General features: G+C 55.3%; 1 protein-coding gene across 1 annotated transcript in view; it reads right to left on the bottom strand.

Annotated features, from left to right (window-relative positions):
• SLC12A8 (solute carrier family 12 member 8) overlaps nucleotides 1-25,244 on the bottom strand; it is a 60,925-nt gene that overhangs the window by 3,710 nt on the left and 31,971 nt on the right. The window contains 6 exon segments of the mRNA XM_075316992.1: nucleotides 1,336-1,433; nucleotides 1,726-1,825; nucleotides 1,827-2,369; nucleotides 4,357-4,503; nucleotides 22,036-22,123; nucleotides 22,213-22,300. Coding sequence (XP_075173107.1) covers nucleotides 1,336-1,433; nucleotides 1,726-1,825; nucleotides 1,827-2,369; nucleotides 4,357-4,503; nucleotides 22,036-22,123; nucleotides 22,213-22,300 — 1,064 coding nt within the window.

Raw genomic sequence — 25,244 nt, 5'->3', positions numbered from 1 at the left:
TCCCAGAGCCACACTCACCCCGATCAGTGACGCCCGGCGATCCCAGAGCCGCACTCACCCCGATCAGTGACACAGGCGATCCCAGAGCCGCACTCACCCCGATCAGTGACACAGGCGATCCCAGAGCCGCACTCACCCCGATCAGTGACACAGGCGATCCCAGAGCCGCACTCACCCCGATCAGTGACACAGGCGATCCCAGAGCCGCACTCACCCCGATCAGTGACGCTCATCCGCACTCACCCCGATCAGTGACGCCCGGCAATCCCAGAGCCGCACTCACCCCGATCAGTGACGTCAACGATCCCAGAGCCGCACTCACCCCGATCAGTGACACAGGCGATCCCAGAGCCGCACTTACCCCGATCAGTGACACAGGCGATCCCAGAGCCGCACTCACCCCGATCAGTGACGCCCGGTGATCCCAGAGCCGCACTCACCCCGATCAGTGACACCAACGATCCCAGAGCCACACTCACCCCGATCAGTGACACAGGCGATCCCAGAGCCGCACTCACCCCGATCAGTGACACAGGCGATCCCAGAGCCGCACTCACCCCGATCAGTGACGCCGGCGATCCCAGAGCCGCACTCACCCCGATCAGTGACGCCGGCGATCCCAGAGCCGCACTCACCCCGATCAGTGACGCCGGCGATCCCAGAGCCGCACTCACCCCGATCAGTGACGCCGGCGATCCCAGAGCCGCACTCACCCCGATCAGTGACGCCGGCGATCCCAGAGCCGCCCCCGATCAGTGACGCCGGCGATCCCAGAGCCGCACTCGCCCCGATCAGTGACGCCGGCGATCCCAGAGCCGCACTCACCCCGATCAGTGACGCCGGCGATCCCAGAGCCACACTCACCCCGATCAGTGACGCCCGGCGATCCCAGAGCCGCACTCACCCCGATCAGTGACGCCCGGCGATCCCAGAGCCGCACTCACCCCGATCAGTGACGCCGGCGATCCCAGAGCCGCACTCACCCCGATCAGTGACGCCCGGCGATCCCAGAGCCGCACTCACCCCGATCAGTGACGCCGGCGATCCCAGAGCCGCACTCACCCCGATCAGTGACGCCGGCGATCCCAGAGCCGCACTCACCCCGATCAGTGACGCCGGCGATCCCAGAGCCGCACTCACCCCGATCAGTGACGCCGGCGATCCCAGAGCCGCACTCACCCCGATCAGTGACGCCGGCGATCCCAGAGCCACACTCACCCCGATCAGCGACGCCGGCGATCCCAGAGCCGCACTCACCCCGATCAGTGACACAGGCGATCCCAGAGCCGCACTCACCCCGATCAGTGACACAGGCGATCCCAGAGCCGCACTCACCCCGATAAATGACACCCAGTGATTGCACAGTTTGCTGTAGAAGGAGCTCGATAAATTCTGGATCTCAAACTCTGGAACTTTGGCTTTTGTTTTTGCTTCTGGAAGAAGAATAGTCATTACTGTAACAAACCCTAAAACTCCTGCGGCTGCTGCTGTGAACCCCATTGTATTTCTCTGATGATGGACCAATAGGGATGCAGGAAGCAGAGATATTGGGAGCGGTTTGCCGGCTCAGTCCCCCATGGATCTGTTGGGGGAGGGGACGGGGGGTGCAGGCCCAGGTGTGGCCCCTGAGGCACTTGGTGGGACTTTGTATAGACCTTGTGGTGGGGCCCTGGCACACACTGATGGTCATTCTTCCCCCGTATGGTGCGATTTGTCAGCACTCACCGTCCTTCAGGGCAGCTCTCGGCTCCTGGACGTCGGTGACGAGCTGCTCCTGGTCTCCGGTCCGGTCCTCGTCACTTTGCTCGGTTTGTTCCTGCCCATTGCTCGGGGGTCTGGTCTTGGCTGTGGTCGTCCCCTTGCTCGGTGGTGGTCGGCTGTATGTCAGCACTGGTCCTGCTCTCCGGCTCCTGGACCTGGTTCTGCTGCAGGTCCAGTTGGAAGCTGTCCTGCAGCGTCTCCTTAGCTGCTTTTCGGGATTTCTTCAGCTTCATGAAGGTCTTCTGCTCTGCGTCCTGGATCTTGGTGCTGTCTGCAGTGTCCACCTGACCCGGCCTGAAGATCTGGTCCATGTCCTTGGTGAATTCCAGGAGGGTCCCGTTGGAGCCATAACTGGTGGACTTCTCCAGTATGAGGGGCTGCAGGGGTCCTGGGGTCCGGGAGGTCGTTCTCCCCACCTTTCTGCGGGAGTGCTGTAGATCGTAGCTCATGGTGACTGAGAAGTAGGAGTAGTCCACGGCGCTGTACGTCAGCATGAAGTTAATGGTAACGATGGGGGCCAGGATGTTCACCTGACCAATGAAGACGAAGGCCATAGTGAGGAGGCCGGTCAGGAAGATGGCCGCCACCGGGGTCTTGTTAGGACCTTTCTAAAGAAAAAACAACAAGACACTGATCAGAGGGACGATGGACAATCTCCTGCAGCCGCTCAGATAACACTTCCTGGCAGAGATATCAGTGGTATAATCCCTCCTGTCCGGTCACCGGGCCGCAGGGTCAGGTCAGCTCCCCGAGTCTACATCACACATAACGGCCTCTCAGATTGATGCCTAATCCTAAAACACATCATGGGGCGAGCGCTGTTCACACCCGGAGCTGCCAATGACTAAACCGGAGGCCATATGCCGAGCCGACAATCAGCCCATAATTACCGGCTAAACCAGGCCTCATCATGTGACACCACATATCAGCAATAACAGGCGGAAAGGCCAAAAGCGCTAATCCCAATTATCAGAATTACAGGACAAATCTCCAGCGCTCCACATTAACACTTCACTCGCCAACCGCCTGGAGAAGAATACAGAGAACATATCCCAAACACGGCTACAGCCACAACGCTACCCCCTGTATTATACTCCAGAGCTGCACTCACTATTCTGCTGGTGCAGTCACTGTGTACATACATAACATTACTGATCCCGAGTTACCTCCTGTATTATACTCCAGAGCTGCGCTCACTATTCTGCTGGTGCAGTCACTGTGTACATACATTACATCACTGATCCTGAGTTACCTCCTGTATTATACTCCAGAGCTGCACTCACTATTCTGCTGGTGCAGTCACTGTGTACATACATTACTGATCCTGAGTTACCTCCTGTATTATACTCCAGAGCTGCACTCACTATTCTGCTGGTGCAGTCACTGTGTACATACATTACATTACTGATCCCGAGTTACCTCCTGTATTATACTCCAGAGCTGCGCTCACTATTCTGCTGGTGCAGTCACTGTGTACATACATTACATCACTGATCCTGAGTTACCTCCTGTATTATACTCCAGAGCTGCACTCACTATTCTGCTGGTGCAGTCACTGTGTACATACATTACTGATCCCGAGTTACCTCCTGTATTATACTCCAGAGCTGCACTCACTATTCTGCTGGTGCAGTCACTGTGTACATACATTACATTACTGATCCTGAGTTACCTCCTGTATTATACTCCAGAGCTGAACTCACTATTCTGCTGGTGCAGTCACTGTGTACATACATTACATTACTGATCCTGAGTTACCTCCTGTATTATACTCCAGAGCTGCACTCACTATTCTGCTGGTGCAGTCACTGTGTACATACATTACTGATCCTGAGTTACCTCCTGTATTATACTCCAGAGCTGCACTCACTATTTTGCTGGTGCAGTCACTGTGTACATACATTACATCACTGATCCTGAGTTACCTCCTGTATTATACTCCAGAGCTGCACTCACTATTCTGCTGGTGCAGTCACTATGTACATACATTACATCACTGATCCTGAGTTACCCCCTGTATTATACTCCAGAGCTGCACTCACTATTCTGCTGCTACAGTCACCGTGTACATACATTACATGACTGATCCTGAGTTACCTCCTGTATTATACTCCAGAGCTGCACTCACTATTCTGCTGGTGCAGTCACTGTGTACATACATTACATTACTGATCCTGAGTTACCTCCTGTATTATAGTCCAGAGCTGCACTCACTATTCTGCTGGTGCAGTCACTGTGTACATACATTACATTACTGATCCTGAGTTACCCCCTGTATTATACTCCAGAGCTGCACTCACTATTCTGCTGGTGCAGTCACTGTATACATACATTACTGATCCTGAGTTACCTCCTGTATTAAACTCCAGAGCTGCACTCACTATTCTGCTGGTGCAGTCACTGTGTACATACATTACATTACTGATCCTGAGTTACCCCCTGTATTATACTCCAGAGCTGCACTCACTATTCTGCTGGTGCAGTCACTGTATACATACATTACTGATCCTGAGTTACCTCCTGTATTATACTCCAGAGCTGCACTCACTATTCTGCCATCATGCTGCTCCGTTCTCAGCAGTAAGATGCACTCACCCCGTGGCTGAAGAATGACAGGACGGGGATGACCTTTTCCTGGGCGATGCACTGAAGGATTCTGGGAGCGCTGTACAGACCCCCCATGCAGGAGGCCAAGGAGGAGATGTAGAGACCGAGGAGAAAGAGGAAGCCCACCAGGGACACCTGAGGAGGGAACACAACATGTGACATTGGAGGACGATCTCCTGCAGGCATTATATACAGTCATGGCCAAAAGTTTTGAGAATGCTACAAATATTAATTTTTACAAAGTCTGCTGCTTCAGTTTTTCTAATGGCAATTTGCATATCCTCCAGAATGTCATAAAGAGTGATCAGCTTAACAGCAATTACTTGCAAAGTCAATATTGGTAAGAAAATGAACTTTAACCCCCAAAACACATTTCAACATCATTGCATTCCTGCCTTAAAAGGAGCAGCTAACATTGTTTTAGTGATTGTTCCAGTAACACAGGTGTGGGTGTTGATGAGGACAGGGCTGGCGATCAGTCATGATTAAGAATGCCACCACTGGACACTTTAAAAGGAGGCTGGTGCTTGGTATCATTGTTTCTCTTCAGTTAACCATGGTTATCTCTAAAGAAACACGTGCAGCCATCATTGCTCTGCACAAAAATGGCCTAACAGGGAAGAGTATCGCAGCTACAAAGATTGTACCTCAGTCACCAATCTATCGCATCATCAACAACTTCAAGGAGAGAGCTTCCATTGTTGCCAAAAAGGCTCCAGGGCGCCCAAGAAGGCCCAGCAAACGCCAGGACCGTATCTTAAAACAGTTTCAGCTGCGGGATGGGACTACCAGCAGTGGCGAGCTAGCGCAGCAATGGCAGCGGCTGGTGTGAGGGCTTCTGCACGCACTGTGAGGCGGAGACTGCTGGAGCAAGGCCTGGTTTCAAGGAGGGCAGCAAAGAAGCCACTTCTCTCCAGAAAAAACATCAGGGACCGACTGATATTCTGCAGAAGGTGCAGGGAGTGGACTGCTGAGGACTGGGGGAAAGTCATTTCTCAGATGAATCCCCTTTTCGATTGTTTGGGACATCTGGAAACAGCTCATTAGGAGAAGAAGAGGTGAGCGCTACCACCAGTCTTGTCTCATGCCAACTGTTAAGCATCCGGAAACCATTCATGTGTGGGGTTGCTTCTCAGCCAAGGGAATCGCACCACTCACAGTCTGGCCTAAAACCACCGCCATGAATAAAGAATGGCACCAGAATGTCCTCCAAGAGCAACTTCTCCAACTGTCCAAGAGCAGTTTGCCGCCCAACAATGCCTTTTCCAGCATGATGGGGCACCTGCCATTGACTCGCCCACCCCAGGGCTATGGGACACCCGGTGCCGGACCGGACTAGTCCGGTGGTAGTCAGTGGTGGCTGGGCCCGGCTCCGTGGCCCTGGTGGGTGTCAGTTGAATATGTGGCTTGCTTGTTAATGGTTGCGTTCGTGACGCCACCTGTGGCATGCGGCTATTAAGCCGCCGCTGCTGTGTGAGGCCTCCGGGATGATGATATAGCAGCTATGGCTATGGTAGTACTGCTCCCCACAGGTGGAGCAATGCCCGGGGCACAGTTGGTGCTTGTGAAAGTCTATGGTGCTGTGTGACTAACACGGTGCAGGGCCGACAGGCGAGGAAAGAACCAGGCACAAACAACAGTCTTTTTACCTTTTCATCTTTTACTCTGGGAACAGTCCAGTCCTGGGAGACCGTTACAGGTGGTGATGGGGATCCGGTCGGCCTGGAAGTACTTGGGGTGATCTTTCTGGCCAGCTGAGTATGAGGCCTACTCCTGTACCTTTCTTGGTGATGATAGGACCCTGCTTCTCTGAATCCAGCAATGGCCCTCTTCGCTGCTGGGACCAATAGCACGTCCCTTCCCTCTGTAGGTGGCTGCGCAGGCCCACTCCCTGGTGCTTCTCCGCTGGGGTCCACACCGGGCCCTGATGCTGCAGCGGTACCTTGGATGTGTCTGGGCCAGGGGCTTGCAGCTCCCCTGCCCTTCGGATTCGGCTACCAGGGACGGATTTTATACCCTGGCAACCACAGACTCCGATGTCCGAGTCTCTCTGCTGCCTCTCAGCTACTCCTGCTTCTCTGGGCCAAACTGCTCCAGCTCTAGGCCCCAGATTCACAGGACAGCTCACTCTGTGTCTGTTCACTTCTGCTGCTCCCTACAGACTAACTAACTCCTCCCCCAGGTCAGGCTTAAGGAAGCTCCCTGAAACTTCAGGTTCAGAGCTCCCCCTACTGGCCTGAGGGAGAAACTGCGGTGGATGTTAACTTACTGGCCAGTAGATTTCCCCATTACCTCCAGGCTCAGCATTAACCCTCAGGAGGGCAATGCCGTTGTGGCGACCAGGTCCTAGGGCGCCACACTCCCCCTTAGTTAAATTCAGTACTCCCGGACTGTAGAAACAAAACATAACATGTCATACATTTCATCCCAATATGGGAGGCACATTCTCTTTAACGTTACAATCTTAAACATTTCTATAAGAGTCCAGTGTGGCTCCCTGCCGGGTGTCCATTACACTGCTCCATGGGGGACCCGCCGCGTTCAAACCCCCAACGTAGGCTCTGGGCGTGCGTCAGAGCATTGATGACCCCACTCTATGCACGCCGGACGGGTTTTTCTTCAGGGGTGATTGAGCACACTGGTGCTAACTATGAACAATTTAGGTGTTGGCCACCCATAGTCCAGTGGCCCAATTGTCCATTTTCGCAATCAAAGAAAAAGAAAACATTTTGTGCACAACATGACAGACATTTTGCATAACTATTCATACGAAAAAGGAGAAAAGTTCAGGGCACTGCCCCAACACCAAAAGACTTTCAGAACATCCTATACTGGGCCGAAAAAGGTGCACATGCTCTGCGGTGCCGTTGATGTGAATCAACATATGAACATCAGAGCGGTAAAAAAGGAAAAAACATCAGGCACTCACCAGTTGCTGCTTGTGCAAGTTTTGTTGTTTTATTCGTGCAGGTTACAAGTGCATGGAGTGGAGGGGAGGGAGCGGACGCTACACACGTCCAAAGACGACGGCGGCCGTTTCGCACCTGTCTGGTGCAGACCAGCTGAAGCACCAGACAGGTGCGAAACGGCCGCCGTCGTCTTTGGACGTGTGTAGCGTCCGCTCCCTCCCCTCCACTCCATGCACTTGTAACCTGCACGAATAAAACAACAAAACTTGCACAAGCAGCAACTGGTGAGTGCCTGATGTTTTTTCCTTTTTTACCGCTCTGGTTTTGCATAACTATTTACACTCTAATAAGTACTCTTTACTTTATACAGTAGACTCCCTATACCTTAGAGGGGGTTGTACCCGAGTGCTGCGCTGGGACCTACGTAGCTCTGGTGTTTGCCCCTGACTACGTGGTGCGTCTTCTATCTCAGCACTACAGGTGGGCCTAACCCCAATAGGTAAGCGTGATGGTTGCCTTTGTGGTCTAGGAGTCGCCAAGGGTATGACAGGTTCACCACTGACAGGGGGTTGATCCTCCTGTTCCACTGCTGGCGTGTCATCTCGTGCTGGAGCGGACGATTCTTTAGGTGGATCCGGAACCTTTTCTGTTTCTGGCTCGACCAACTGCGGAAACGCCAAAACTGGTACCACTATGGCATTGTTGATTCGGGTCCAAGTTTTGGGGAACTTCCCAAGGATGGTTTGAATCATCTCCCCTTCTTTCTCTTGACTTTGGGGACTTCCTTGTACTCCTTCCATTTCTCTTTGGATTCGGCACCGTTCAGGGCACGCTTTCAGGCGGTCTCGGGAAATTGCTTGACAGGTCTTGCCTTCATCTTTGCTTATGAGGCATACCTTACTATTGTCAAAGTTGGAGGGGATAATGGTGTAGGGCTCGTTTTCCCACTGATCATCCAACTTATGCGTCTTCCGCTTCTTCTTGAGGACTTGTTCTCCAGGTGCTAAGGGAGTTGCTGGGGCTGTTTGATTGTAATGCTGTTCTTGTCTCGTTCTTGCTTGAGACAGGCTCCTTTCCACGCACTCCTGGACCTTACGGTACCGCTGCTGCCGTTCTGCATCCCAATCCTCTATTTCTTGAACCGCCTCAGGCGACACAGTCCCCATCTCAAAGTCTACAGGCAACTTGCCTGGTCTGGCTCGCATCAGGTAAGCGGGGCTGCAGTTGGTCGAATTCACTGGGATGTGGTTGTACAAGTCTACCAGATCTGGCAACTTTTCTGGCCATTGGTTCCTCTCTTCCAGCGGTAGGGTCTTCAGCATATCAATAACCACATGGTTCATTTTCTCGCACAGTCCGTTGGTCTGGGGGTGGTACGGTGTGGTTCGAATTTTCTTACAACCGTACATGTTACAGAACTCTTGGAACACTTCAGCCTCGAATGCAGGATCCTGATCCGTCAGTACCCTTTCCGGATAGCCGTGCGGTCGACAAAAGGATGCCTGGAACGCTCTAGCTGCCGTCCTGGCTGTCTGGTCCTTCACAGGCACTACTACCAGGAAACGAGAGTAATGGTCCACAATGGTGAGGGCGTACACATAGCCTGACCGGCTTGGTGTTAACTTCACGTGGTCCAGGGCCACCAACTCCAGGGGCTGCTTCGTGACAATTGGCTGTAGGGGAGACCTTTGGCTGGCATCATCCTTCCGCCTCAAGTTACACGGGCCACAGTCTCGGCACCATTTCTCGATCATCTTTCTCATGTGCACCCAGTAGAACCGATCACGGAGTAAGGCCTCCAACTTCTTCCACCCGAAGTGCCCTGCGTTATCATGATACGCTGCTAGGACCATTGGAGCATCCCTCTGCGGAACCACTATCTGCCAGACAAGTTAATTTGTTCGATAGTTGACATATCTCTTGCAGAGCTTGCCCTGGTAGGTGAACAGTCGTCCCCTCTCCTTCCACAGCTGCTGGGCTTCCTCTGGAGCGTCTGGGCCAAGATGGGTCTCAGCTTGCGCTAGCTTCTCTTTGACCAATCGCACGGCCGGGTCACCATTCTGTGTTTCTTCCAATTATGGTGGAGTAATGGATTGACCGAGACCTCGTGCTGGTTTAAGCGCTTCACTCCCACAGCATGCTCACACTGTGAAACACCCTGGTGATGGAAAGCCGGTAACTCTATCTCTTCGAGTTCATCCAGGTCTTCTCCAGACTCGGGTAAGTGAGGCATTCTGGACAGCGCATCAGCATTGTTATTCTTCTTGCCAGCCCGATACTTGATGGTAAAGTCAAAGTTAGACAGCCGGGCCATCCATCGCTGTTCCATCGCACCTAACTTGGCTGTTGCCAGGTGTGTCAACGGATTGTTGTCCGTGAAGATGGTAAACTTGGCCGATGCCAGATAGTGCTTGAAGCGTTCAGTCACTGCCCACACAATAGCGAGGAACTCCAGCTTGAAGGAACTGTAGTTTTCTGGATTCCTTTCCGTGGGCCGAAGCTTCCTACTGGCGTACGCTATTACCCTCTCTCTGCCTCCCTGTACCTGGGACAGAACTGCTCCCAGTCCCACGTTGCTGGCGTCTGTGTACAGTATAAACGGTTGGCTGTAGTCAGGGTAGGCCAGAATTTCTTCTCCCGTGAGAGCCCCTTTCAGCCGGACAAAGGATGTTTCCAGTTGGCTGCTCCATTCAAATGGAGGGCTCTGCTTCTTAGCCTGCTTCGGCTGGCCCACCAGGAGATCTTGAAGGGGCGCTGCTATCTTGGTGAACCCATCAATGAACCTTCGGTAGTAGCCCACCAGTCCAAGGAACTGCCGCACCTCCTTCACCGTGGTGGGTCTTGGCCAGTCCTTAATTACCGTGACTTTCTCCGGATCAGGTGCCACGCCTTCTGCGCTGACCACATGACCCAGGTACTGTACCTTTGGCTTCAAGAGGTGACATTTGGACGGCTTGATCTTCAGGCCATATTTCGACAAGGACTCAAACACTTCTGCTAAGTGCTTCAGGTGGTCCTCATAAGTCTTGGAGTAGACTATTACGTCATCCAGGTACAGCAGCACGGTTTCGAAGTTGTGGTGGCCCAAGCAGCACTCCATCAACCTTTGGAATGTCCCTGGGGCGTTGCAGAGCCCGAATGGCATACAATTGAACTCACAGAGACCCATTGGTGTCGTGAATGCAGTCTTCTCCTTGTCCGCCTCTGCCACGGGAACCTGCCAATACCCACTGGTGAGATCCAAGGTGGAGAAATAGTTAGCTGACTTTAAGGCTGTTAGTGACTCCTCTATTCTGGGTAGTGGATAGGCATCTTTATGTGTAATGCGGTTAATTTGCCTGTAATCGACACACATTCTCATTGTACCATCTTTTTTCTTTACGAGCACTAGTGGAGCTGCCCAGGGGCTACAACTATCTCTGATAACCCCAGCCTCCTTCATTTCCCGTAACATTTCCTTGGCACACTGATACTGTGCGGGGGGTACAGGGCGGTATCTTTCTTTAATGGGATGATGATCACCCGTGGGGATTTGATGTTGAACCCCTTTCACCTGCCCAAAATCTAGGGGGTGTTTGCTGAAGACCCGCTCGTACTCCTGTACCACCCGGTAAACCCCATGCTTTTGGTGTGAGGGGGTGGAGTCGGTGCCCACATGTAATTTTTGGCACCAGTCTTCCAGCTGTCCCTTGGAGCCATTGTCTTCCGCCTGGTCGGACGGGATCAAGGGTTCCACTGCTTTAATGGTATTGTTGCTGACAGTGTACAATTTTGCCACAGTGGCATACCGGGGCAATTTGGCCTCCTCCTCCCCACAATTCAGGACACGGACGGGCACTCTCCCCTTGCGGACGTCCGCTACCCCTCTGGCTATCAGGACTCCAGGCCTACTGTCTGAATACATTGGTTCTACCAAGGCATGGTAATCCTGACCCTTGAGGCCTATTGCTGCCCGACACCATATCAACATTTCACTTCTTGGGGGTATTACAATGGGGAGGGGGTCACTTACCCTCACACTGCCAATTTCTCCTCCGGCCAGCTCTACCTGCTGCCTCCTCATCAGGGCTCTGATCTCCCTCTGTAGGACACGCTGCTGCCCGGAGCTGGCAGTTTCAGACGCCTGTTGTAACAAAATTATCACTTCGGCAATACAATTTTCTATCACATTTGTACCAATGGTTAGCAGTGGGTCAGATTCTTTGCGATCAATATCTACAATTATCATCCCCTGACATGGCAATTCCACCCGCCCCACTTTAATGGTTACTTCTTTGTACCCAATCTGAGGTAAGGGCTGACCATTACTGGCCACAATTGTTAAATCATCATCTGGGCCATGGTCAATGTCTGAATCGGCCCAATATCTTTTGTACAGTTTGTGGGGGATGGTTGTTACCTGGGACCCCGTATCCAGGAGGGCATTCAAAGGGATCCCATCCAGCACAATAGGAAGGACCGGTCGTCCTCCCACATACTTGCTGCGGCTGGGGGTTGAGCCGGGCTTCCTTACACCTGGGGGTCGGCTCCTGGCCCCAGGCTCGGCCCATTTAAAGGACAGCGTCGTGCAATGTGGCCCGCCTGGTTGCAGTTGCGGCAGATCGGTTGTCCTGTTGAATCGTACCGGTCTGTGTCTCTGCCTCGGGTCGGCGGAATCCTTCTCTGTCGCATCCATGGGACGTCCTCTGGGCTGGAGGCCAACTCGATTTTCGCAGGCGAGGGGGTCATTTGTAGAGACTGCACGGTCTTGGCAAGGGCAGCCACAGTCTTGGTCAGCTCCTGGACCTGTTGTCTGAGCTCTGCAGCGGGATCCTTATCCAGGGACTGCGCCTCGGCCCCTGCAGTGGCTCGTGTTGCAGGCACCACCCCGGGGTACGTGATAGCAGGAGGCCGGAGGGGTACTGGGTCATTCGGCGTAGATTCTCTCAGTACCCTGATGGCCTGGTCCTTAAACTTTGCAAAGTCCAGAGCAGGGTTCTGCAGGACCATGATACGCAGCTGGGTCCTGTGGGCGTCTGACCGGAGCCCCTCTATGAACTGCTCAGTTAGGAGTTTGTGTTCTTCACGTACACTCTCTGGGTCCACCTGTTTAACTGCTTTCAGGGCCTCCTGCAAGTTTAAGGCATAGTCCCTTATGCTGTCTGTGGCCCGCTGCTTGCACCCAAAGAATCTCATCTTTATCTCTGCTGCGGTGCGAGTGTCAAACGTACTCTTTAGCTTGGCCAGTATCTGGGCTGCTGTCCCTTTATCTGTATCAGGCCATGACTTCGCTTCACGCTGGGCTGCGCCGGCTAGCTGACCCATTAATATGCCCACCTTCTGGCTCTCAGTCAGCGGATACACCCGGAACAAGCTGTGCAGGCTTTCTCTGAAGTCACTCAAGGTATGGGACTCCCCGGAGTATTGCGGCAGCCATTCTGCTCCCGGTATGTACGGCATGGTGATCGGCATTACCGGCGCTACAGTGGGGGCCGGGGCGACGGCGACTGGGATTGCTTCTGCTGGTGCTGCGGCGTCTCGGGCTATGGCAGCCACCTGCCCTCCCTCTGAGTCGGACATCTTCCTCCCCCTTAGTGAACCTTACCAGGCTCCGTTCACTTTTCAAATTTTCTTCCGGGTCGCGCGGGGTTAACAGCGCTCTGCTCTGATGGCGCGCTCCCTTCGCGCTCTTTGTCAGGCACGCCCCCCTTCTTCCTGCGCTCGGCGAGGCTAATGGCGGCGGTGGTCTGCAGCCAGTACACAGTCTTTTAAGCACAATTCCGGCAGGCGCACAGTACCCGGTGGGACCGGGCACGAAATCCTGTTCGTGACGCCAAAATTGACTCGCCCACCCCAGGGCTATGGGACACCCGGTGCCGGACCGGACTAGTCCGGTGGTAGTCAGTGGTGGCTGGGCCCGGCTCCGTGGCCCTGGTGGGTGTCAGTTGAATATGTGGCTTGCTTGTTAATGGTTGCGTTCGTGACGCCACCTGTGGCATGCGGCTATTAAGCCGCCGCTGCTGTGTGAGGCCTCCGGGATGATGATATAGCAGCTATGGCTATGGTAGTACTGCTCCCCACAGGTGGAGCAATGCCCGGGGCACAGTTGGTGCTTGTGAAAGTCTATGGTGCTGTGTGACTAACACGGTGCAGGGCCGACAGGCGAGGAAAGAACCAGGCACAAACAACAGTCTCTTTACCTTTTCCTCTTTTACTCTGGGAACAGTCCAGTCCTGGGAGACCGTTACAGGTGGTGATGGGGATCCGGTCGGCCTGGAAGTACTTGGGGTGATCTTTCTGGCCAGCTGAGTATGAGGCCTACTCCTGTACCTTTCTTGGTGATGATAGGACCCTGCTTCTCTGAATCCAGCAATGGCCCTCTTCGCTGCTGGGACCAATAGCACGTCCCTTCCCTCTGTAGGTGGCTGCGCAGGCCCACTCCCTGGTGCTTCTCCGCTGGGGTCCACACCGGGCCCTGATGCTGCAGCGGTACCTTGGATGTGTCTGGGCCAGGGGCTTGCAGCTCCCCTGCCCTTCGGATTCGGCTACCAGGGACGGATTTTATACCCTGGCAACCACAGACTCCGATGTCCGAGTCTCTCTGCTGCCTCTCAGCTACTCCTGCTTCTCTGGGCCAAACTGCTCCAGCTCTAGGCCCCAGATTCACAGGACAGCTCACTCTGTGTCTGTTCACTTCTGCTGCTCCCTACAGACTAACTAACTCCTCCCCCAGGTCAGGCTTAAGGAAGCTCCCTGAAACTTCAGGTTCAGAGCTCCCCCTACTGGCCTGAGGGAGAAACTGCGGTGGATGTTAACTTACTGGCCAGTAGATTTCCCCATTACCTCCAGGCTCAGCATTAACCCTCAGGAGGGCAATGCCGTTGTGGCGACCAGGTCCTAGGGCGCCACACCATAAAGCAAAGGTGATCACTAAATGGCTCATGGAACAAAACAGAGATTTTGGGTCCATGGCCTGGAAACTCCCCAGATCTTAATCCCATTGAGAACTTGTGGGCAATCATCAAGAGACGGGTGGACAAACAAAAACCAACAAATTCTGGCAAAATGCAAGCATTGCTTATGCAAGAATGGACAGCGATCAGTCAGGATTTGCTCCAGAAGATGATTGACAGCTGCCCGGGAGAATTGCAGAGGTCCTGAAGAAGAAGGGGCAACACTGCAAATATTCACTTGCTGCATTAACTCATTCTAATGTCAATAGAACCTTCTGGTCTCATAATATGATTGCAATTATATTTCTGTATGTGATGTAAACATCAGACAACACAATTAAAAACCAGAGGGAATAGATCATGTGAAAATAGCATTCTGGGGTCATTCTCAAAACTTTTGGCCATGACTGTACAGCCGCCGGTCAGATCTCGTATCGGGGGCCTCATGTAGACGGCGCCCCCCACCCGCCTGTGACAGATGGACATTAGGGAATTGCTATTTCAGGAATTAGAGGATAAGAACCAGATCCATCACCTGTGCGTACAATCACCCCATCATTGCGCTGGGCCTGGCTGGAGTGCGGGGCGGAGGGAGCCGGTCTCTGGAGCCGCTGACGCCTAATTCTCCGGATTAGGATATTAATCCGCGTTCTGAGCTCAGACATGTGAGAAGCTTCAGCTCCAGGTTATGGCCGGGGGGTGACTGGACGCACCGCATCACCACGCCGCGATCTACCGGGAGAGGATATGGCCGGAGGGTGACTGAACGCACCGCGTCACCACAACGCGATCTACCGGGAGAGGATATGGCCGGAGGGTGACTGGACGCACCGCGTCACTACAACGCGATCTATCGGGAGAGGATATGGCCGGAGGGTGACTGGACGCACCGCGTCACCATGCAACGATCTACCGGGAGAGGATATGGCCGGAGGGTCACTGGACGCACCGCGTCACCATGCAACGATCTACCGGGAGAGGATATGGCCGGAGGGTCACTGGACGCACCGCGTCACCATGCAACGATCTACCGGGAGAGGATATGGCCGGAGGATGACTGGACGCACTGCGTCACACACCACGATCTATCGGGAGAGGATATGGCCGGAGGATGACTGGACGCACTGCGTCACACACCACGATCTACCGGGAGAGGATATGGCCGGAGGATGACTGGATGCACTGCGTCACACACCACGATCTACCGGGAGAGGATATGGCCGGAGGATGACTGGACGCACTGCGTCACACACCACGATCTACCGGGAGAGGATATGGCCGGAGGGTGACTGGACGCACCGCATCACCACGCCGCGATCTACCAGGAGAGGATATGGCCGGAGGGTGACTGGACGCACCGCGTCACCATGCAACGATCTACCGGGAGAGGATATGGCCGGAGGGTCACTGGACGCACCGCGTCACCACAACGCGATCTACTGGGACAGGATAAGGCCAGAGGGTGACTGGCCGCACCGCGTCACCACGCCGCGATCTACCGGGAGAGGATAAGGCCAGAGGGTGACTGGACACACTGCGTCACACACCACGATCTACCGGGAGAGGATATGGCCGGAGGGTCACTGGCCGCACCGCGTCACCATGCCGCGATCTACCGGGAGAGGATATGGCCGGAGGGTGACTGGACGCACCGCGTCACCACGCCGCGATCTACTGGGACAGGATAAGGCCAGAGGGTGACTGGCCGCACCGCGTCACCACGCCGCGATCTACTGGGACAGGATAAGGCCAGAGGGTGACTGGCCGCACCGCATCACCACGCCGCGATCTACCGGCAGAGGAGAAGCCGTGCGCCTCATAACTAGTGAGAAAAAGGAGAAGAAAGGAAAACTGTCGCTCACCACCAGCGCAGTATTAGGGAATTTGTGCTGCCCCCGGGAAGCAGCCGGGCTGCTCGGATCCGGGTTTGCTGTGGCTCGAGGGTCTCCGGACCCAGGGGTTGTGCGGCCACTTGAGTGAAAGGGGTATTTACAGGGGAGTTATAGTTCGTGACGCCACCCATGATGTGTGGTAATTGGGAGTACCACCGCTGCCGCTGGGAGTACCCGGGGTGATGGAGTGGGGCAGCAAGTTGTTGTAACCCTCCACGAGTAGGGGGATGCCCCGGGACTCGGTGCCGTGGGGATGAAGGGGTCACTCATGTACTCACTCAGTTGATAAGCAGACACTGACAACCGGGTAAACCAAGTTTCTGGGTACCGCTGCCGCTGAGGGGAGCTCGTCCGGGTCCTGTCCCCTATAGTGTTGCCTGGTGATCCGTGATCTGCCTCCTGGCACTAAGTGTAACTTCCACTTGGTGGCCCGGTAGTATGGCACTTGCCGGGCCCCGCTCCTTACTATGGCTAAGTATGGGAGCCTGCTCTCAGGGCTCACGCTTGGGATTTTCTGGAGTGTTTTGGGTTGGAAAGTCCTATGCCCTTGTTGCGCTAATGCCCCGATTCTGGAGTGGGTGGGAACAGATCATAAAGGCTCCGTTCTCCTCAGGTGAATTGTCAGGTTGCCTGAAGCTACTCCCTGACCTAGAGTCCGTGTACACAGTCATGCCTTTGGTCCCGTACCGGTGATAGGACCAGGCTGCCGGCTGCCGGCTGTCCTCCTCGACAGGTCCTGGCACCTCGCCACAATCCCCTGCGACCGGGGGTCCGACTCCTCTAGGCCCAGACCACCATCTGCAACCTAGGCAGTTACCTCAGGAGTCACCACTCCTGACTTCCTCTGAGCTCCTCTCAGCTCGAGGGCTACTTCCCAACTCTCTCTCCACTCACAGACTCCCTACACTCCTCACCTCCCCTCCCTGACCCCCAGGTGGGCGACTCTATTCCACTCAGGCCGTCCACTGGTGCGTCTGGTGGGTGTGGTGCAGGGTGCATCTAGGATTTGATTAGCTGTTGGAGACAAGACCACTTAAGTAGGGACCCAGAACCAAGAGGGAGGCGGATACTGCACGGGAGGGCAGCTTGTGCAGTACCCTGTGACCACCTGATAGTCCAGGGGCGTCACAAATTCATGGTGACGGGGCGGCTGATGACTGCACTTCATCCGCCCGGACAGAGCACTGCATCCTAGGAACCCACCAATGAGATCATCTGTACAAGCGGCGAAATCATTAACAACACATGGAAGATACATGAAAAGAACCAGAAGAATAGAGGACGAGTCCGGTATCCAACATCTGCAAGAGGCGCTAAACTCATTCGCAAATCCTCCGCCCTAAGGATCAGCGGCCGAGGCGGACATATCACTGGTGCAAGCGCAGGGGGCCCAGGAGGTCAGGGGGCCCCCACGAGACCAGGGGCCCTCAGGAGGACAGGGGGCCCAAGAGAGGTTATGAGGCCCATGAGGTCAGGGGGCCCTCAGGAGGTCAGGGGGCCCTCAGGAGGTCAGGGGGCCCTCAGGAGGTCAGGGGGCCCTCAGGAGGTCAGGGGGCCCTCAGGAGGTCAGGGGGCCCTCAGGAGGTCAGGGGGCCACGTCCTCCTCCAGAGCAGCAGAACTTCTGCATTTCATGAGCTGTTTGACTGTTTTTGCGCAGGGGCCTTTTTCTGTGTCTGCCGGTGGACATCGGTGCTGCTTTTTGTGCAGTTTCCCCGCGCTCCTGCCATGATCATCCAGTGGATCGCAGTTATCAGCCTCCATCACTATCGATCACACACACCGCAGATAGAAGCCATTTCTGTAACCAAACCTTATGTAACTTGTATCCGCCTAATGGAGCAGAAATCGAGCGGTGACGACGTCCACACGCGGAGCGACCCCCGACACCGTCTGCTTCGGCTGCTTTCTTACACGTCTTATCCACACACTGCACTTTTGGTGACATTTGTGCACTCTGGTCCGGATGACACGAGCGGTGGCGGTCGGGGAACAGACGATCACTTTCAACAATTTACCAAGATTTCCTAATTGTCGTTTTTCTAATATCCCTCACAGGACAATACTGGAGGCTCGGAGCAAGTCTCCTCCGTTCACTGATTCCAGTAAATTGTGTCACTCAGACGCGGTGAGAGAATGACGAGGTGACCGCTGAGGGAAGAATCACACGGAAATGGCATGAGAGCGGCAGAACTAGACGGTGATGGAGGCTGCGCTACTTGTGGAGGCCGTGGCATATGTGGAGGCCGTGGCATATGTGGAGGCCGCGGCATGTGGGAATTCCGCGCTACATGTGGAGGCTGCAGCTATTGCAATAGAGTGGATGTAGGATTTGATCCATTAGACGGATAGCGGTGATAGCGGTGATAGCGGTGAGGGCCGCCATCTATTCTACACGGTGAGAACAATCCGTCCTCTCCATAAACGCTTCCGGGACCACGTTCAGTGCAATCGGGTGCAGGTTCTCCGAGCATTAGTGATGGCGGCCAATCTACTGGATGTGTTTTATGGGTATATACAGTTAGATCCAGAAATCGCTTGGCTGAATATTCGTGATTTCAGCTCTGCAGGTCACTAATTTTGATGTAACATGAGACACCTGACATGAAATTGAAGTGGAGACTTTCAGGTTTAATTAAAGGGGTCGAACAAAAGGCTCCTGTGAAACATTTAGGAACTGCAGCCATTTCTCTACAAATTCTCCTCATTTCAGGGCTCAGAAGTGAATGGACAAAGTCACTTTCCCATAACTAAAATGTTGATTTTTAACCCTTTGTAGAGAATCCTTTGCAGCAATGATTGCAGGCTGGACGTCTCCATCGCTGGTCTCCTCCGGTGTGAGTGTGACGCCCCTGGACTAGTCAGGTGGTCACAGGGTTCTGCACGCTCTTTCCCTCCCCGTGCAGGGCTGAACCCCCCATGGTTCTGGGTCTCCATCCTGCAGCGCTGCCTCCATCAGCATCCACAAATCCTAGATACACCTCGCACCACACCTGTCAGGCACACCAGTGGGCTGCGTAAGCAGGAATAGGGCCGCACACTTAGGGGTCAGGCAGGGAGGTGGGAGGTGTCAGTTCAGCGGTAGCCCTCGAGCTGTGAGGAATCTGGGAGTTGGAGCTCCCAGGGGAGAAGCAGACGAGATCGCAGACGGTGGTCTGGACCTAGAGGAGTCGGACCCCAGGTCCAGGGGGTTGAGGCTAGGTGCCTGGAACCCGTCTTGGAGGACGGTCAGCAGCCTGGGCCTATCACCGGTCCGGGACTGAAGGCACGACGGGGTACACGGACCCTAGTTCGGGGAGAAGCTTCAGGCAACCCAGCAATTAACCTGCGCAGAACAGGGCCTTTATGGATTGTTCCCACGAAGCTCAGAGATCGGGGGCACTAGCGCAACGAGGGGGATAGGGCTTTCCTAGCAAGCGGCCCACTGAAATCCCAAGTGTGAGCTCCTGAGAGCAGGCTCCTTCACTTAGCCATAGTGGGGAGCGGGGCCCGGAAACCTCCAAGTTACCGGGCCACAACGGGCAATCTAAAACGTAGTGCCAGGAGGCAGGTTACGGACCACCAGGCCGTGCTGCAGAGAACGGGACCCGGACGAGCTCCCCCCGAGAGGCAGCGGCAGCCAGAGACTTGCTTTACCCTGTTGTCAGCGTCTGCTTCATTGCTGCGTGAGTACCCGACTGACCCCTGTGACCAGCGAGCCTGCGCCCCCCTGTACCCCGCATCACCATCCAGAGTCCCGGGCCCTTCCCTACCCGTGGAGGGCTATGTCATCTGCCCCACTCCATCACCCCGGGTACTCCCAATTACCGCACACCACGGGTGGCATCACAAACTATATACCTATCTCCCCTGTAAATAATCCACTTTTCCATTTGAATGTGGCCCCTGGCCCCCGGGTCCAGAGACCCTCGAGCAATCCAGCTGTACATTCTCTGGCGCTCTCTGATCTGTGCTGCGCTCCAGCTGTACATTCTCTGGCGCTCTCTGATCTGCGCTGCTCTCCAGCTGTACATTCTCTGGCGCTCTCTGATCTGCGCTGCGCTCCAGCTGCACATTCTCTGGCGCTCTCTGATCTGCGCTGCGCTCCAGCTGTACATTCTCTGGCGCTCTCTGATCTGCGCTGCGCTCCAGCTGTACATTCTCTGGCGCTCTCTGATCTGCGCTCCAGCTGTACATTCTCTGGCGCTCTCTGATCTGTGCTGCGCTCCAGCTGTACATTCTCTGGCGCTCTCTGATCTGCGCTGCGCTCCAGCTGTACATTCTCTGGCGCTCTCTGATCTGCGCTGCGCTCCAGCTGTACATTCTCTGGCGCTCTCTGATCTGTGCTGCGCTCCAGCCGTACATTCTCTGGCGTTCTCTGATCTGCGCTGCGCTCCAGCTGTACATTCTCTGGCGCTCTCTGATCTGCGCTGCGCTCCAGCCGTACATTCTCTGGCGCTCTCTGATCTGCGCTGCGCTCCAGCTGTACATTCTCTGGCGCTCTCTGATCTGTGCTGCGCTCCAGCTGTACATTCTCTGGCGCTCTCTGATCTGTGCTGCGCTCCAGCTGTACATTCTCTGGCGCTCTCTGATCTGCGCTGCGCTCCAGCTGTACATTCTCTGGCGCTCTCTGATCTGCGCTGCGCTCCAGCCGTACATTCTCTGGCGCTCTCTGATCTGCGCTGCGCTCCAGCCGTACATTCTCTGGCGCTCTCTGATCTGCGCTGCGCTCCAGCCGTACATTCTCTGGCGCTCTCTGATCTGCGCTGCGCTCCAGCTGTACATTCTCTGGCGCTCTCTGATCTGCGCTGCGCTCCAGCTGTACATTCTCTGGCGCTCTCTGATCTGCGCTCCAGCCGTACATTCTCTGGCGCTCTCTGATCTGCGCTCCAGCCGTACATTCTCTGGCGCTCTCTGATCTGATCTGCGCTCCAGCCGTACATTCTCTGGCGCTCTCTAATCTGCGCTGCGCTCCAGCTGTACATTCTCTGGCGCTCTCTGATCTGATCTGCGCTCCAGCCGTACATTCTCTGGCGCTCTCTGATCTGCGCTGCGCTCCAGCTGTACATTCTCTGGCGCTCTCTGATCTGATCTGCGCTCCAGCCGTACATTCTCTGGCGCTCTCTGATCTGCGCTGCGCTCCAGCTGTACATTCTCTGGCGCTCTCTGATCTGATCTGCGCTCCAGCTGTACATTCTCTGGCGCTATCTGATCTGTGCTGCGCTCCAGCCGTACATTCTCTGGCGCTCTCTGATCTGCGCTGCGCTCCAGCTGTACATTCTCTGGCGCTCTCTGATCTGCGCTGCGCTCCAGCCGTACATTCTCTGGCGCTCTCTGATCTGTGCTGCGCTCCAGCTGTACATTCTCTGGCGCTCTCTGATCTGCGCTGCGCTCCAGCTGTACATTCTCTGGCGCTATCTGATCTGCGCTGCGCTCCAGCTGTACATTCTCTGGCGCTCTCTGATCTGATCTGCGCTCCAGCTGTACATTCTCTGGCGCTATCTGATCTGCGCTGCGCTCCAGCTGTACATTCTCTGGCGCTCTCTGATCTGCGCTGCGCTCCAGCTGTACATTCTCTGGCGCTCTCTGATCTGCGCTGCGCTCCAGCTGTACATTCTCTGGCGCTCTCTGATCTGCGCTGCGCTCCAGCTGTACATTCTCTGGCGCTCTCTGATCTGTGCTGCGCTCCAGCCGTACATTCTCTGGCGCTCTCTGATCTGCGCTGCGCTCCAGCCGTACATTCTCGCCCCAGTGCCGCTTTGTTAGTCTCTTGTGGACGTCCATATAATCAGTGGTTGCAGTAATCGGCCTCAGATGCTGCGCTCCACGTACCGCGCACCGTCACCAGTAACCATGATGGCGGCCAGGTCCCGCGGGTCTAATACTTTTAGGATTCGCCTCCCGACATCCGCCGTTGGTCTGTAGAAATGGAGTCACATGATGCAGCGGGAACTCACCTTCTCAGCGATCATGAATTCATAGCGCAGGAACTCCCGGCTGCAAATGGCGCCAAGTAAGAAGACAAAGACGACGTACAGAAACCACCTGCAGAGAGAGAAGCACTGCTCATCCTGAGCCTCCTGCTGCACGGGCACAGTACATTCCAGAATCTATCGCCTTCCAGGAATACTTACGAGATGGCGATTGCCGCCAATGAGCCCACAGGAATGCTGATGGCCGGCCGGCGCAGGTCTCCGCTCATGTTGAAGCCCACCATGACACCTGCAGGTGAAGACACAGGACGGGTCAGGAGGCTCCTGTTGTGGGGGGTGTTCGACGTCCGGCTCGGACCTTGCTGTCAGTAACATTCATGGCCGCATTTAGTGAATTCTGCTAATCCTGGTCACAGCTGAGGGTTTGTTACAATGTGCCAGTCTGGACAATACTCTGGGGTAAACCCATCACCCCGCTCTCCTGGGTGGCCGGCTACAAGGATCACACTGCAGCAAACCTTCAGCTGTGAGCAGAGCGATGTCCACCGGTCACCACCAAGGACGGCAAATGGGAACCATCACTGAAAGCAGAGATCACAGCGAGACCCAAGAAGGGACCCCAATAATGGGACGTGCTGAACATGACACCCGGAGCAGCGCTCCCCAGCGCATCACATCTAAGGCTGAGATGTCCATAATTATCCAACAGAACCGGCCCGGCAGACGTACAGCACAGAACCAGCAGAGATCCGGCAGATGTCGGGCACAGAACCAGCAGAGGCCCAGCAGAGATCTGTCAGATGTCTGGCACAGAACTAGCAGAGGCCCAGCAGACGCCCAGAACAGAACCAGCAGAGGCCCAGCAGAGATCTGTCAGACATCTGGCACAGAACCAGCAGAGGCCCAGCAAAGGTCCAGCAGAGATCCGCAGATGCCCGACACAGAACCAGCAGAGGCCCAGCAGAGATTCGGCAGATGCCCAGCACAGAACCAGCAAAGGTCCAGCAAAGGTCCAGCAGAGATCCGCAGATGCCCGACACAGAACCAGCAGAGGCCCAGCAGAGATTCGGCAGATGCCCAGCACAGAACCAGCAAAGGTCCAGCAAAGGTCCAGCAGAGATCTGGCAGATGCCCGGCACAGAACCAGCAGAGGCCCAGCAGAGATCCGCAGATGCCCGGCACAGAACCAGCACAGACCCAGCAGAGATCCGGCAGATACCCGCGGCACAGAACCAGCAGAGGCACAGCAGACGCCCAGCACAGAACCAGCAGAGGCCCAACAGATGCCCGGCACAGAACCAGCAGAGGCCCAGCAGAGATTAGACAGATGCCCGGCAAAGAACAAGCACAGGCCCAGCAGAGATCCGGCAGATGCCCGTGGCACAGAACCAGCAGAGGCCCAGCAGACGCCCAGCACAGAACCAGCAGAGGCCCAGCAGATGCCCAGCACAGAACCAGCAGACGTCTGGCACAGAACCAGCAGAGACCCAGCAGAGATTCGGCAGATGCCAGTCACAGAACCAGCAGAGGCCCAGCAGAAATTCGGCAGACGTCTGGCACAGAACCAGCAGATGCCCGTCACAGAACCAGCAGAGGCCCAGCAGAGATTCGGCAGATGCCCGGCACAGAACCAGCAGAGGCCCAGCAGAAATCCGGCAGATGCCCGGCACAGAACCAGCAGAGGCCCAGCAGAGATCCGGCAGATGCCCGTGGCACAGAACCAGCAGAGATTCGGCAGATGCCCGGCACAGAACCAGCAGAGGCCCAGCAGAGATTCGGCAGATGCCCGGCACAGAACCAGCAGAGATTCGGCAGATGCCCGGCACAGAACCAGCAGAGGCCCAGCAGAGATTCGGCAGATGCCCGGCACAGAACCAGCAGAGATTCGGCAGATGCCCGGCACAGAACCAGCAGAGATCCGGCAGATGCCCGGTACAGAACCAGCAGAGATCCGGCAGATGCCCGGTACAGAACCAGCAGAGATTCGGCAGATGCCCGGCACAGAACCAGCAGAGGCCCAGCAGAGATCCGGCAGATGCCCGGTGAGCTCCTTGTTTTTCCTGGTACTGTTTAATCCCAAATTTTCCTGACACAAACCTCTGGGGCCTTCACTGAACAGCTATAGTTATACTGAGAAGAAACCGCACCGATGACTCCATGCACTGATCATCCATCTCCACATTTATATGTATAATATATATATGGTGTAAAGTTATATACTCTGCTGTGCACCAGTGTCAGGCAGGTGTGTAATCAACACTGCAGAGTACGGCTGCTTTCACACCTCCGGTTTCTGCAATGCGGCACACTCCGGCACTTTGCAGGAAAATCGCAACCATTTTTTTTGCTGCCGGTTGCGATTTTCCTGCATAGACTTTAATTAGTGCCGCATAGTGCCGCATGGCCTTGCGTTCCGTCCGGTTTTTGCCGCATGCGGCAGATTTAGCCGATGCGGCGGCCGGATGGAACGTTGCCTGGCACGTTTTTTTCGTGCGGCAAAAAAAAACCGAATTGCGCCGCATTCGGCCGATGCGGCGCATTTTTCAATGCATGCCTATGGCGGCCGGATACGGTCGCCGCATGCGGTTTTTGCCACTGCGCATGCTCAGTAGCATGCCGCAAGCGGAAAAACCGGACTGGCCGCAAAGGAAAAGCTTATGCAAAGGATACGGTGTGTTCACCGCATCCGTTGCATAGCTTGCACAGCCGGATTGAGCCGCAGAGCTCAAGCCGGATGTGTGAAAGCAGCCTAAGAAGCAAAGAGGAGGGAAATGTGAATCCCCTCAGTATTCAGTGACCGCCCGTCTCCTCCGTCCTCAGTATTCAGTGACCGCCCGTCTCCTCCGTCCTCAGTATTCAGTGACCGCCCGTCTCCTCCGTCCTCAGTATTCAGTGACCGCCCGTCTCCTCCGTCCTCAGTATTCAGTGACCGCCCGTCTCCTCCGTCCTCAGTATTCAGTGACCGCCCGTCTCCTCCGTCCTCAGTATTCAGTGACCGCCCGTCTCCTCCGTCCTCAGTATTCAGTGACCGCCCGTCTCCTCCGTCCTCAGTATTCAGTGACCGCCCGTGCTCCTCCGTCTCAGTATTCAGTGACCGCCCGTCTCCTCCGTCCTCAGTATTCAGTGACCGCCCGTCTCCTCCGTCCTCCGTATTCAGTGACCGCCCGTCTCCTCCGTATTCAGTGACCGCCCGTCTCCTCCGTCCTCCGTATTCAGTGACCGCCCGTCTCCTC

This window comes from Anomaloglossus baeobatrachus, chromosome 7 (genome assembly GCF_048569485.1).
Source record: "Anomaloglossus baeobatrachus isolate aAnoBae1 chromosome 7, aAnoBae1.hap1, whole genome shotgun sequence".
Lineage (NCBI taxonomy): Eukaryota > Metazoa > Chordata > Amphibia > Anura > Aromobatidae > Anomaloglossus > Anomaloglossus baeobatrachus.
The sequence above is the reverse complement of the archived record's forward strand: the minus strand, read 5'-3'. Positions and strand labels throughout refer to the sequence as shown.